This window comes from Crocodylus porosus, unplaced genomic scaffold (assembly GCF_001723895.1).
Source record: "Crocodylus porosus isolate Cpor-Errol unplaced genomic scaffold, CroPor_comp1, whole genome shotgun sequence".
NCBI lineage: Eukaryota > Metazoa > Chordata > Crocodylia > Crocodylidae > Crocodylus > Crocodylus porosus.
Window position 1 is genome coordinate 35,818,605 of NW_017728907.1, and position 15,871 is coordinate 35,834,475.

The following is a 15,871-nucleotide window of genomic DNA, read 5'->3' on the forward strand; positions in this document are numbered from 1 at the left end:
TCCCCCCACATCTTAGTGTCAGCAAATTTGAACAGGGTGCTTTTTACCCCCTCATCCAAGTCACTGATAAAGATGTTGAACAATGCAGGCCCAAGGACTGAGTCCTGTGGAACCCCACTGCCCACATCCCTCCAAGTCGAAAATGACCCATCCACCACCACTCTCTGGGTGCGGCCCTCTAACACAGTCAAATTGCTGGCATAGTTAGCTTGTTTTTCTGCCTTACATTTTATTGCCTTTTCAGGAGTCCTGTTTAGCAAAATTCATACATCTAAAGAGATCCTGTGTAAAGTCTTTAGCAGGTTTTAAGCCCTATTACACTGTCCGTCTGCTAGGAAAAGCAAAGTGGCATCCCAATATTATAGTGGATACACTGCTCTGTACTATAAACATTTTAGCACTGTTAAAATGCAGTGGTGCGGTATCAGGTTAGATTAAACAATTCAATTTTGCAGTCATGTTGGCTAGAAACAGACTTTAAAAAAGCCTTAGCATGAATTAATTCAATCTCTTTGCACGTTCGTCTGATCTGGCTAGGTTAAATCACTTTGCAACTGCACAGACATCCCAGACATTCAGGTACATGCCTGCAGTGGCTCAGGCTAGAAGACAGGGGGCTCTAGAGCAGCCCTCCCTTCCATTCCACAGGGCTGAGATGAGGGGAACGTGGCCAGGCCCCTGCAGGATTAGGGAGGGGTTCTCCCCCTCCTTGATAACAGAGCTTTGATCAACTCTGTTATCAGCAATTATCACCCCATCATAAAACAAACAGCCTCTCTCATTAGTTCAAGCTCTTCTTAAACCAAGAAGGAAGTGAGGGACATTAATCAGTTGAGCTGTTGATTAGCTCCAAAAAGCCCTGCTGTCTGCCACAGCATGGAAATGTAGTCAGCATGTGGTCTGCTAGCTAATGCTGAGGTGTCTGTGTAAGGCAGAGGTGATGAAGGGTCCCTGCTTAGTAGGGCTGTGCGAAGCTTCGGTCCCCGATTTGATTTGGTGGAGATTCAGCCAGATTCCATGGCTGAATTCAGATTCAGAGATTCAGTCATGAGACCCTTTAATCTGTCCGAATTGAATCAGAACCCTCCTAATTTATTTGGAGAGATTCGGCAATTCAACCACAGACACAGCTTTAAACATTTTTTCTACATACCTCAAGGTACCAGGTGGCTTGTGAATGCTGCGATGTTGGGGCAGATATACCATCCCACAGGAGTGCGGGGAAAGTGGACCCAGCTCAGTGACTGGTGCCTCCTGGGTCTGGGGAGGCACCCAGGGTCCCCCCACATCTAAATCACTGAGCCAGGGGTGTGCAGGTGGGCCCCCAGCACACTCCCCAGCAGTCCTGGAAGTGGACTGGAAGTACTTCCAGCTGCAGCCAAGGAACAGAAGGGAAGAACCAGCCCTACTGTGGAACAGAAAGCCCCATCCAGCTCAGAGAGCTTGCCAGGATGCTGGAAGAGTCTGGTTTACCTTAAGCCAGAAAGAGGTCTGGGACAGACACTGCATAAGCTAGTTTGAGCCAAATCAGTTAAGTCGGATACTACATTCGACCACGTTTATCTCAAACTGGTTTCAGCCATTTTCAAACTGGTTTATGTGCATTGAACATCTGTTCTGTTACAGGTTTAAACCAATTTCTGATCACTTAGACCAATTTGTGTGTAAAGTCTGTCCCTAGCCTTTAAATCAGATTAAGACACTTTCAGCCTAACATCAGCTAAATATGATCACATTCTTCCTGGACCAAAAAGCTTTTAACCACAATTTGATAAAGCTGGAAAACCTCAGGAAGCCAAAATGTCACCCAGGAAAACAGGGTAGGTTAAATGGAAATATCTAATGTTTAAGAAAGTAATTTTAAAAAGTTCTACTTACATGGTTTTTTGTCAGAGCAAAGTACTGCAGATTTGTCAAATATTTGATTTCTTCAGGAATGGAGGTGAGTTTGTTATAGCTAAGATCCAAATAGTATAACTTTCTACAGAGAAATAGCTGCAGTGGGACAGTTTTAATGTTGTTGTAGTTTAAATACAATTGCTCCAGGTTTGATAATGCTCCAATCTGCACTGGGACATATGAAATAGTGTTGTGCCACAATTTTAAGCAAGAAAGGTTCTTGAGATGTTGAAAACTAATTATTTCTTCCACTGTTCTGAGATTGTTTTCTCTTAAATCTAATTCACGCAGATTATTTAAGGTGAAAATAGAATGTGGAATGCGCTCTAAGTCACAACAAATCAATTCCAAGGTTCTCAGATTTACCAACTTTTTTAAGTTATTTAGTACTATAAGTTTATTTCCCTCATTGTCGATAGATAAGTTTTGCAGAGAAGGCAAGAGGTCTGTAACCACCTGAGGTATACGGGAAAGGTTGTTTCTTAAATGAATAGATCTCAGATTCTTTAGCTCTTGAAAACCTTCATTGTATATAGTGTTTTGATGATCCAACATAAAACATCCTGTTAAACACAATTCCTTCAGTTTTTTTAGATGAAAGACCCAAAGTGGAATCCTTCCTATTTCACTGGATTTTAGACGTAATGTTTTCAGATTTTCTTCTAGAAAACTTAGTGCCGGGTAATCCAGAGTTAATGTAGAATGATAAAGGTTAAGTTCTTTGAGATTGAGTAGCTGACTCACTGCTGAAGGAAGCTTGGCCTCCGGAATAAATTCCAAACTTAAAACTTCTATTTCAGTCAGTTCAAAGACACTGTCAGGAAGCCCATTTAACATGAAAAGCTGAAGTTCAATTTTGTCCTGGGAATTTCTTATTAGTTTGTTTTTCAGTTTTTCTGCTGACCATTCATTGTTAAGATTAATTTGCTTCAGTTTGTTTTCACTCAAATCAGATAGGAATATTGAGAACCGTTGTGAATAAAGAGGATCATACTGATCTGCCAGGTGAAGAATAAATGCAAAGTCATTCTTTACATCTGGAATATCACTGTAATTACTCTTCTCTCTTAACTTCTCGAAAGAATATTGCTTAAGTGAACTTCTCAACATCCACCACAAACTGTATGTGCAAGTTAGGCCATAACAGATTACTAAAACAACATAAAAAGAAGCCAGTACTTGAAAAATTTCTGCTAGTGAGTAAACACACTGGTACCTTTTATAACCTGTAAAGGCTTGAATACTGATGACACAATCAATTTCAAGTGTAATAAAGGTAAAATAATAGGGGACATAAATCATTATCATTACAAATACAATTACTTTTACTATAATCTGCTTCATGTACACTGTATATATGACATCCTTTTCTTCAACATGAACTCTGAATTTCTTCACTTTTTCAAATATAGCTTTAGCCTGTTCCCCTTCTTTTTTGTCTAGAACGCTTGAGGAACTCTCTCTTCCAGCTGGTTCTAAGCCAGGCTGCGTATAGGGTAGAGACTGCCTGCTTGCCCGTGCTTCTGAACTCCCAGGTGATGAAAGCAGTATTTTGGATTTGGATAGTGGCAGATTCCTCGCAGACTGCTCAGCAACAGTTTCTGAGAGGGCACGGGTTGTCCATGGAGAATCAAAACACTTGTGAAGGATGGCCACAAAATGCTCAAGCCTTGAACTTGTGCTAGGGTAGTAAAGCCAGAAGTTACTGCAAGCTGCAAATATGAAAGTATGCAGAAGCACTACATATGGGAAGAATTTGGCAAACCAGTGAAGCTGTCTCTCATAACACACTGCATCAATGTAGGAATACTGCTGCCGGTGAAGATCAGTCTGGATTTTAGGAGGGGCAATTATTTGCGCTGCAGAGCTAGAGGACATGTTAAGGTTGGTTTTAACCAAATCCCAAGGCACTGCGCAATGATTGTCAAATTCTAGCTTGCAAGGAAGACAACACAACAATCTGGTTTGAGTGAGCTGGAGGGCCCCAGCTAGTACAGCAACTAGCAGCATTATCATAGTGAGGTAATACCAGAAGACATCCCACCATGGTTTTAATATGTGGTAGGATGACTGGGCATCTGCTAAATATTTGAGTTCTGTTAATGTAATCATGTCTTTCACCTGTAGAACAGCAGCAACTGGAGGGGAAAAAAAAAAACAAAACAAAAAAGAGAGAGAGAAAGAGAACCTTAGAAAATGTTGAAAATATTATTAAAGCAAAGCAACTCCTTAAATATATAGAGCACTGGTCTCATGGAATTCCTGAGACCTAGTCCTATCCAACAATTTGTCATGTAACTTTAGGAAAGTTATTTAGGGCCTGACCTAGCATCCACTGAAATCATGTGAAGCTTCAAAATGATTTTAGTGGTAAAGGCTTATGATTCTGGCTCCCCAAAAGCACATTACTTATCAACCAAACTTTACCACTGAGGGTAGCCACACAAATAGATAATTGATTTCAGACATTAAACTCTAAATGCTTCATTCAATCATGATTTCTTTTGATTTCACCATTACTATTTCTTCCCCTGTGGGATAGCAGATTAAGATGTGTGTAACTTAAGAATACTAAGAATACCCAGATTAATGCACACAGGAATTTATAAATGTCAAGAATCAGATTCTACTCCACTTGTCAGGCATCAGAGGGCATTTTTACATGCGTTTCTGGATGCAGCACTAAGCGCTTTAATTAGTTAGCCATGATCATTAAAAAGTGCCCCCATGTCATGTGTATCAGCATTACCGTGTGTCCCTACGCTGAAAAAATGGCAGCAGAGGGCTTTGAAGTAAAACGTGTCCGATGAGCTTTAGTTCAGAAAGTGCCCTGCTGCCATTCTGTCAGCCCAGAGATGAGCGGCGAAGCTGATGCATGTGATGAGCAAGGCTGCCAAAGCGTGTCAACTTCCATGCTCCAGCAGACTCAATTTAATTGAGTCCGCTCCAGCGTGCTGGATTTCCAGTGTTTTGGAGGAGGCACCCTGCGTGTATGTAGGAGCCGTATTTCACCCTGTTCAAATTCCTGATAAACTGTTAATACAAAAGAAGAGTAGGCTGTCTTCCTCCTGGCTGCTGTTGTGTGATTTACTCTGAAAGATAAGAGAGCAGCTTATTACAAAATACAGCTGCCTTATTGAACTTTAAGGGACTCAGAGGGTAGAACAGAATCCATTTAGATAGCTAATAGGTGGAGCAGGATCTGACCTTAAATATAATTAAGAAAGGCTTCACTACTGACAATCCAACATCCAGTCTGAGAACTTTTCTATTTTAATGAAGAAAGAGGACCTCACTGCAGAGACAAGTTACAATAGGAACATTATAAACAAGAGGATGCTGTATTACTCAAGTATACCAGAGATTAAAAGAAACCCATTCAATCAGTATATTTTCTATTGCTTTGAGAAAAGAACAAGCTTAAAAACATAGAAGATAAGGAAACTCTTACTGGAAATAACAAAAGCTGCTCATTTATAGTGTAATTTAAATACAAAACAATAGTATGAGTAACATTTCTTCTTCTGGAAAGAAGAACACAAGAATCAAAGAATAAATTGTTAACTGCTCTTGTAGTTCAGTTTTCTAATGCCTTAAATTATTACTGCTGCCAAATTCTTCTATCCAATTAGTAAAGGAGAGAATTTATGTCTTTAAAAATAGCAGAATTGTCTGACTTCCTTATCAATACTGTTGCATGAAATTTTGGTCGTCTGAGAAAAAGAGAATGCATCACTTGGAATGGAAACACAGCACAACCTTAATTGTTTGTACTCTGTGGATACCATTTCTCACAAAGTAATCTTTTGCCTTTATTCAGCAATAAAGGAAGGAGCAGAGTTGTGTGACAAATGTAGGCTTACTGACACTTATCATAGTTTACAAAACTATGGAACATTTAGCTAGTATGGTGAATATCACCATAAATAAACATTGTACACAAAGGGAACTAAGTTTGGAGCAAATTATACTTGAATGTGCTTGCTTACTTTTCCATTCACAAAATGTAATAGTCATCATAAGTTAGCTGGTTAGATAATCTACTATATATCATCTACCGGTTATAACAGAAATAGTTAAGAGTTTAGAGTACATTTTGTAAACCAAGTACAAATAAATATTTAATATTTGTAGTTAGAGGTGTTCATACTCACTTTAACTAGTGAAATGGAATGAAATAAAACAAAAAATCTTCAGTCAGGAGGTCTACACCTTTTAAAATTCCTTGGACAAGCCATTTTTGCATTTGCCTTCATTCTAGATGGAAAAAGCACAGGAAGTAAGTTGATACTATTTTAAATGAAGACCACAAGTTCATCTCCGTTTGAATTCTTACCACACTACAGATACCATGCATTTTTAAGAATGTATGCATTACAAATATGTTCCTTTATTGAGCTTACTTTACATTTTGCAGGTGTAACAACAATATACTCCAACAAAATGATCTCAATCTACAAGGTCAGTTTTCTGCATTTTGGCAAAAAACATATGAAAATAAACAGAAAAACAGCGTAAAACAACCTGTTCCTAATTACTACTGCCAGGAGGCAAAGCTACATTGTCTAGCTAAAAGACTACGTGGGAGGCATTTATGTGATTTCAAGCAACATACAGCATAATTTTAATATTACTAATATTTTAACTCTGTAACATGCCATGTCAAGTGGTGTTCATTTCTGGCATAAGAGTAACTTCTATTTTTTAGAAACAAGCCAACAATATATTGCCAAACACCAGTCTCTGTAGTATGGATGTTAGAAACCCATGGGCAAACTTCACAAAGAATGTTCTCTTGAACAGATGAAAGGATGTTTGCTAAACAGTCTCATTAGGACTACAGCAGAAGAGCCCTCTGTTCATTCTAACATTTGAAGGAAATAAAATTAGGGGGAAAGGATCACTTGGATGATGCAATTTTTAATGGACTGGGGTAACACTGGACTAATGTACCAGGCCCTCTAAATGAAGAAAAATTTGAAGAATTAGCTAGTTATTCCAGCCTCTAGATGGAGATAAAATATTGGAAGTTTTGATGATTGTCTGAACTTCACTAGATAAGAGCATCTGAACAAGAGCCTACTTTGTCATTCCTTAACGAGTGCTTGCAAAAAATAATTTTTTAACGAGATGAAAGAATTAAACATTGCTAAAATCAAAATGATGAACCTCCTTCTCCTTTCCTTTGGTATAACTTGTTTTCAATCTCAAAAACATGTGGGTGCAAGAATAAGAAAAATATACCGCACATATTCAAACTAAAGAATTGAAGCCTGCTTATGATTCCATGTGGACACAGTCCTACACAACCCAATGAGTTTCTTCCCAAGCACAGGAATTCATCTACAGTACTGACTGCAGAAAAAGGGCTCAAATATAGTAGAGCAATTTCTACTTTCACTTCCAACCTGGTTTTAAAGTTTACAAGTTTAAAATAAAGCAGAATCTTAGCAGAGCACTCAAGAACATACTCAGGACCATAACAGGCAACAAAAACTAGATCATGGAAAACTAACTTAAGACCAAATAGTCTATGGAGAAACAACACGTGCAGGTGAACAAATTTATATGAAGGATGGGGGAGAAGAAGAGACCTAGTGGAAGGAAAAAAAGAACATTATAAAACTAAACATAATGCATGTAGTTCATCAGATTGCTTCAAATGGGTGCTCAATGACTTAAAACTTCAGAACATGCCAATCCTCTATAAGAAATACTAGATATCTTGTATATCATCATTGATATCTATGATGCTAAAATAGGTCTGTTCAATCACAACACGATTGCTGCCATGAGAAATTCACAGTAGTGGCCAAATATGAATAATTTCTCTAAGCAAATATAGAATCATAGAAAATTAGAGTTGGAAGGCACCTTGGCAGGTCATCTAGTCCAACCCTCTAATCAAAGCAGGACATGGGGTGCACCGATACAGATTTTTTGGGCCGATACTGATAGCTGATTATTAATGAGCCATATTGGCCGATACTGGTCAGATTGCCAATATGCAGCCTGGCAGTTTGGAGAATAGTGTCCAGCTGGTAAATCTGTTGGGGGTTGGAGAAGGGAGGGAAGAACAGATCAGGGGGTGGGGGTAAAAAGGAGTAGAGCTGTGGCAAGGGTTGCCCAGCTGGGGCTGTGCAGGACCAAGCCGCAAGCAGCCTGTCCGAGAGGCGTGGGGATCAGCTCTTGCCATTGCGTGCACCACTGGGGCAGGCACAAGGGGGTGTGTGTGTGTGTGTCCCCTACATCTGTGCGTGGGGTGAGGGCAGGCTGCTGCTATGGGCTGGGGTTGGCACCAGGCTCATCCCGGTGTTGGGGGCTGGCCCCAGGCTGTGCTCTGGGCAGGTGGCAGCAGTGCTGGGAGGTGGGTTCGGGGGGGGAGCTACGATGAATTCTGGGGTGGAAGTAGCCCACGCCGTAGCCTCTGCTTCCAGCGCCACCACTACCCATCCTAAGTACATCATCTACCCAACTCCCCCTCCACCACGAAGAGCCTGACACTGCCACAGCCCCAGCCTGCAGCAGCCCGTCCTCACTCGGCGCACAGATCTAGGGGGCATGTGCCCCCCATGGCTCTCCCAGGGTGCACAGTGGCAGGAACCACCCCCTGCACCCTTTGGATGAGCCGCTCACGGCTTGGTCCCATGCCATCCCTAGCCCCAGCTCCAACCCCACTCTCACTCCCTCACTTCAGGGGCCTTGATCTACCCTCCCTATGCCCCTCCCCCCCAACAGACTTACCAGGCGGATGCTGCTCTCCAGACTCCCAGGCTGTGGACCGATGTATCGGTATACCTCTAAGTATGACCATCCCCAGCTAGATCATTCCAGCCAGGGCTCTGTTGAGCTGAGCCTTATAAACCTTCAGGGATGGAGATTCCACTATCTGACTAGGTAACCTATTCAACTCACCTAGTGAGAAAGTTTTTCCTAATATTTAAAATCTCCCTTGCTGCAACTTGAGACCATTGCTCCTTGTTCTGCAACCTGCCACCACTGAGAACAGTCTAGCTCTATCCTCTTTGGAACCACCCTTCAGGTAGCTGAAGGCCATCATCAAACCCCTTCAGTCTTCTCTTCTCCAAACTAAATAAGCCAGGTTCCGTCAGCCTCTCTTCATAAATCATGTGCCCCAGCCCCCTCACCATTTTCACTGCTCTCCACTGTACTCTCTTCAACTTGTCCACATCCTTCCTATAGTGCCCCCCAACTGGACACAGTACTCCAAACATGCACAAAAGTAGAATACCTATGGGAGTTCAAAGATACAATGACAACGCTGTTACTTCATAGGTGAGCAACTTGCAATGCCAGAAAAGAAAGGATTTTAAATAATCAGAAATTACAAAAAAATCCTTCCCAAGAATCCTGTAATACATCAGTCTACCCTATACTCTTTGTTGTATTTTCATAGGCCAAAATGTGAGAGTTCAAAAAAACATTAAAAACTCTCAGTTCTTCTCCGAATCAAGTCCTACCAAGACCCTCATAAAAAGACTAACATAAGAAGTAAAGCTTCATAAGCTTTTCTTCTTTCCTAGGTGTTACAAAAGAAACTGAAATTCTTCTCTGAGGCATGAGTACCAAAAGCATAATAGCAGCCAATTAGCAGTATACATTTCTTGTTTTCAACCACCACTGGTTGTCTATCTACAATTTAGTAATATTGAATATCAAACCTAGGTAGTTTAAGCTTTACAGAGTAACCCAGCTGACTGCACATCTTTCAACAAGATCAGGTATGGCCAGTCATTAAGATAATTCAGTTAGCTAAACACTTAATTAGCTTTTTTCTAATTCTTAATTTTCAAATGATTTTGACCAACTATCAGTGTCTTAATTTATTTGACTTTAAAATTTAATATTGAAGGAGAACTGGTTTACTTACTTTTCCCTCATCTGGAACTAGAATTTTCCTCTCTCCTAAATAGAAAAGCTCATTCACTAACAGATAATGTACATCTTTTAGATGCATTTCACATATACTTAAGCTTACGGACTGTTTTGAATACAACATTTGCTTTTCTGGTTGCTTCCTTTTCCATATTTACCATCAAAGTAAGAATATCTACTCTTACCAAGAGGTCACTATGGCCTTGGTTAAGCAAAACACCCTAAATTTGAGAACATTAGTATTTTCCTGAATTGGAGCCTACAAGAGGACTTCTGGAATTGAGAGAGAGAAACAGTTCTCCACCTCTGCTTAAAACCATTTGCTATGCATCTTGCCAACTGTTTGATTTATTTTCTTAAGCCCAATTCAGAGCAACCCTGAGCACCTACTGTCTGTGGCATAAATTCAGTATGGGTGCCTATACACGTGCTGCGGGGTGGGAGGGAGGGATTTAATTAGAGAGCCTCACAGGAGCTGCTCTAATTAAAACACCTCAGCATCTCATGTATTCAGTGTCCCATGTTTCAAAATCGCCATAGGGGCTGTTTAACGAGTTTAAAAGTGCCCCCCCTGCCATTTTGAAATGCAGGACACTGAATACATGAGATGCTGTGGCACGCTGAAGTGTTCTAATTAGAATGCTCAAGCTCTGGCATGTTCTAATCAGAATGCGTTAGAGCACATTAGGGGTATGTGAAACGTGCCGTATTTGATTCGGATTCAGTCCAAAATCGGGGACAGTGATTTGATCCAGATCACTGCCCCAATTCAATTTGGCATAATCTGAATCTGAAGATTCAATGATGATTCAGAGAGTCAGTTATTCGGTCATAGGCACAGCTTTAAATGTTTTTTCTACATACCTCGAGGTACCAGGCACGGCTTAGGAACTCTGCGATGGTGTGGGGGATGGAACGTCCCACAGAAGTGTGGGGTGCCCCCCCCCCCCGCATGCTCAGCGGCAAACCCAGAAGTGGACCAAAAGTACATCCAGTCCACTTTTGGGTCCACCAGGGAGTGCGCAGGGAGGCCCCCCACCTCCCCTGGCTTGGCGATCAGCTGCAGGGGTACACCGGATGCCCCCCCACACCCAGGAGGCACCAGTTGCCGAGCTGGGGTACCTCACATGCTCCCCAGCTGTCCCAGAAGTGGATAAGAAGTGATTCTGGTCCACTTCTGGGTCTGCTGCTGAGCATACTGGGGACCGCCCCCCATGCTCCCATGGCACGCTCCATGCACCCCAGCATCTCAGCATTCACGAGCTGCCTGGTACCTTGAGGTATGTAGAAAAAAAATGTTTAAAGCTGTGTCTATGTCTGAATCATCTAATTTCTCCAAATCAATTTGGAGGGTTCCGATTTGATTTGGAGATTCGGCCACCTAATCACGCCAAATTGAATCAAAAACCTGAAGCTTTGCACAGCCCTAGAGCACAGGTATGCCCTATGATGCTACTGCCTCTAACATGTAACAAACCTTGGACTGATGTGAGTCAGAAGCAAAAAATGTACTTCCATATGGCTCATCCTTTAGTTGTTTAACTCATTTATGGTATAGGCCAGAAACCAAATTCTTAATTTAACATATTAAAATGTACTTCCCATTATATTTCAGCACTCCATGAACATCTGTACTATGGAAACAGGTGACCATACTACACAGACACCTACTTTATTACTAAGCTTAAAGTTGCTGTGCCACAATACTTGTAGACTCTCTCACACTTCTAGATAAATGGGAAGCAGAATCTGACAAAAATAATAAGCACATTTTTTCTCTCACAGATTTCTTTTCAGTAGTGATAACCAAGGTTAAAAACCATCTTAGTCAGTGAAATACTGTGAGTTTGCCTACATATTTTTCAGTATTTCATTTGCAGGTCTCCTTACACTGTAAAACAGAACTACTGCTGACTAGACTTTAGCAAAAACCACAGCTGAAATGAACAAATCTTTATCTGGTTTTACTGCAAAAGGCACAGCTCTGAATCAGGTATACGTCATTAGCAACAGTTGCATTTTTTAATGTATCCAGTGATGGCCTGTTTTACAATACAGAATTCAATGTAAGCTAAAGCAACTGGGCTATTATCCTTTATTGTTTTGATAAAGGATATGTCTCTTAAAAATCATAGAAAGGACAGATATTGGGCTGAACTTAAGCAATGTAAGGCAGTATGATGAAAATATGTACTGAGATAATTTTAATAAATAATTATTGAGGAGGTACGATTGGCTGCAGTTATTTAGAATGCCCTCAGAGATGTGTACTATGAGAAGCCTGTTTATACATACATGGCCATCATCACACTGAATTGAAACTAAGCTGTGCAATTCTGTATTATAAAAACATACTCTCTTTGCCATTTTGTGGCTTCTTTTTAGGAACTGCAAGGTTGCCATTTCCTATTTCATAATTCAAACAGTATTAATCGTGTAATTTCTCTCTCCTTCCTTAAGTTCAAGGCCTTTTTGCTACCAAAAAAGGTAAGTGTCATGCTATTAATATCTTAAAATATTAAAATCCTATGTCATCTGGACTTGTTAATGACCATGTTCTAAGACCTCTGACAAACTATGCTTGTTCATTGAAATGAACTTGTATGAAGTAAGCCGATTTATAACTTCCATGTTTAATTTTGTAACACTGAAGCAATAAATCTCACTGTTTGGTACTACATTTAGAGATAAAATTGGTTTAAGCAAAATTATGAAAACTAAAAATCCTTAATCCAAATAAATTTGTTATTCAAGTAAGTGTAAGAGTGACTAATTAAATGAAATATTAAAGTGTAATGCACTTGATAGTTTCTGTTCCATCCCAGCAGCTTTTAGCCCATATCAAAGCCGTAAAAGCTTTTCAAAGTGTCTTAATTCAATTGGCAATCTTTCTTGAAAGATGAGGCAAAATTCATCCTTGCATAACTGCTGATTTCAGCAGCGTTACATGACAGACAAAAATTGGCCGATAGGGCACAAGACAAAGCAATGGAGTTAGCCAGTTTTCAGGTAAATTTTTTAAATTACTTCACCTCTGAAAGTCTCTCAGAATTGATCAATGGACACAAAAATCAAAACAGAAGCAATCAGTTTCCATTTGTACAGGGGGATGGATTAGATCAGTCTCTCTCAATCTGTGGGTTGTGACTCAAGACTGGTTTGCAACATATGAAAGGATCGTGAACAAACTTTAAAAACGGCTTCTCCTTTAAAGAAGAAAAACATGGGAAACCATGGCTTTTCCCTTGCAGGCTAGCAGAGTTCCAGCCTGCAAGGGGCTGCTTGGGGACCCCCATGCCCCACACCCCCGCCACTCCTGCCCCACACACTCTGGGACTGAGGCCTGGATACGGGGGACAGCAGGTTGGGAGCGAGGGGCACTAGGCTGGGACTGGCCATCCGTGTTTACAAGCAAGTCCTGGTACAAAACAGGTTGAGAACCACTGGACTAGATAACCTCTTAACATCCCTTCCATCCCCATTTTCTATGATTTACAAAGCACAACATTTCTACGTACTATATTCTTGTTAAACTTTTGATGTTAAATGATATCCAAATTGTCACAACCCTTCAAAGTTACATAATTTTAGCCACATATACATACATTAATCCACTTATCTGGATATTATTCTTCTCTCATTCCAAAAGACCCTGAACAGGAGAAAAGGGTCTCCAAATCAACAGGTATATTTTCAGTTTTAGATTGTTTTTCATTACAGTTTCCAGCCGCCTTTAAACAGACCTATTTTATGTTATTTGATCCAAAACAATACAATTACCGTTATCAATTAAAACATATTTATGCAGTCCTAACCTTGTCAAGCATTTTAGGTACCCCTCTAATTCTGTACGTTCTCTTTTCCAAAGGAGCATACACATCAAGGCTTTTCAACCAGTCTCTTTCAGAAGGCCCCGTTCTGTTATTCCAGTAAGACAGGATGCACTTTGTGGCCCTAACAAAGAGACACCAACAAATTTTACTTAACATTTATCCAAATGTTTGTCCATTTGTACGGCTAGGTCACTGATTGGAGGTCAGGAATCTGACTGCCCAACACTAATTGGGCTTTGAAAGGAATGCAACTTTTGAAGGACTCCAAACAAGAAACTACATTTGAACTCAAGGTCAGGTAAAGGATTATTTTTGAGAAATCCCTTGTAGCAGAATCTTTAGATACTGACAATATTCCCACACTAAGGACACAAACGTGAACCTGCAAAAAAAACATCATGAACAAAGATTTTTTTTATTCTTTTAGTCATCTTTTTGCAACCTTTCATATTATTTATGTATGCAACTCTACCCTTTCCTTAAAATTTTGAGGAGACAGAAATGTACAAGTCCAGACCCTGCAATTACAACCTAGGGCAGACCTGACTTCATAGCAGATTTCATCAGAATTAGAGGCTCATTAATTCTTTCAACATTATGCCTACCATTATGTTTATAAAAACAAATTCTAAACCACTTAATGCTTTGCCTTTCAGTCTGTACTTTGCTTATTAAAGTTTCATGTAATTTAAATTGTACGCTTCCTACATTGGAAACATTTTGTTTGTACAGCACCAAGCACAGTCAGTATGCAAACAAAATTAAAGGAAGCCCTTTTCTAGTTCTTTCTAAAGAATACTATTTCAATGTGAAATTGAACATGTATTAGCATTTATCATTTTGTACTTAATATAGCCAAATAAAATGTAATTTTGCATAGATCACTGAAAGATTAACTTGAAAAATATATTAGACCAAAGCCTTTAATAGACTTACTGAACACAGAAGGCTGATCAAGAGCATACTGGTGTTTACCTACACCTGGCAAACATTTTCTAACAGTGTTGCTACTGCAACTATAGCAGAATAAGATAGGTTTGCCACACTATTGGCATATGATTTTGACTACCATAAGTTTGAGCATTTCTAGATCTAAGATGAAAGATCTATCTTCAAATAAGTGAACAAGGTCTTAAAAATCAGACATGCCCTTAAGCGAATTAGGAGATATAAAATGTCACTCCTGGTCCTATACTGTTTTTTTTTCCCCCTACAGAGAAGAAATACCTTACATAAAAGAGACAAAGCAGACTAAAATAAATCCCTATTTTGATACCTACCAATATACAGGTATAAAACTACAAGACTTTAGTCCTGAAATCTGAACTAGGAAAAACATAGGGTTGGTTTGTTTGGTTTTTTAACCGTAAAAAAAATCACCTCATCTGCTTATGAAGTGCCCTAACTTTCTGAAAAAAGAGCCTAATTGACTTATTGGACCAAGAGTCAATTGATCACCAAGCAGGATTGCTACTAGTTTGAATAGACAGTTCCAGGCTTTGGTCTTGATATAGTCTCACAGCAACTGTATTTGTGTAGTCATAATTTAACACAGAGACTATATTTCAACAATTTAACAAGTTAGGGTTGAAAAGGAGATAAATCATACAGAGCTTTGAACAAACTTTAGAAATCATCCAAAGTCATGAAAATTTTTATTTATTTTCAAAAAATAAATCCTGCTTACAAACCATGTGAAAAAGGCAATCTGGTATTCAAAGACTCTTTAGGCAATTACTGAGCATTCAAGAACCATAAGGCTGTGTCAGGGGCTAAAATACCGTATGCTGGTGCAGAAGTATTGTGCTGCACTACCCTAGCAGAGCACTGTTCCATATCAGAACCTTTGGCAGTCACTAAGGTCTCTGCTACACACTTCATATATTATGCAATTCACTGGTTAATCACGCAGTAAATTTAGACCAGCAACATATACAAAATAATCACACAATTAACTAGGAATAAGTACAAGCTAAACCAAAAGCCACTCAAATTAAAGTATACCTATATAGAAGTTCAAACCAGTTTAAAATCTGGTTAAGTTAAACTGCCCAAACTTCCTCCCATAGATAAAGCCTGACACACATCAAGGGATAGAGGGAGAAACAGGAGACTATGCAATTGGATTATAGTTTCATAGTTTCTAGGGTCGGAAGGGACCCGAGTAGATCATCTAGTCCGACCCCCTGCCATGGCAGGAAATAATACTGGGGTCAAATGACCCCAGCAAGATGTTCATCCAA

At 39.8% G+C, this 15,871-nt stretch overlaps 1 protein-coding gene across 2 annotated transcripts in view; it reads right to left on the bottom strand.

Annotated features, from left to right (window-relative positions):
* LRRC8B (leucine rich repeat containing 8 family member B) overlaps nt 1–15,871 on the bottom strand; it is a 40,418-nt gene that overhangs the window by 6,355 nt on the left and 18,192 nt on the right. The window contains exons 3-5 of one of the 2 annotated variants that reach the window (XM_019531137.1): nt 13,611–13,749; nt 6,054–6,156; nt 1,879–4,037 (exon numbers count right to left, since the gene is read on the bottom strand). In XM_019531137.1, the coding sequence (XP_019386682.1) occupies nt 1,879–4,011 (2,133 nt within the window). In that variant the 5' untranslated portion in view covers nt 4,012–4,037; nt 6,054–6,156; nt 13,611–13,749. The remainder of the gene's footprint in view (nt 1–1,878; nt 4,038–6,053; nt 6,157–13,610; nt 13,750–15,871) is intronic. The other variant, XM_019531139.1, reaches the window with a different exon arrangement.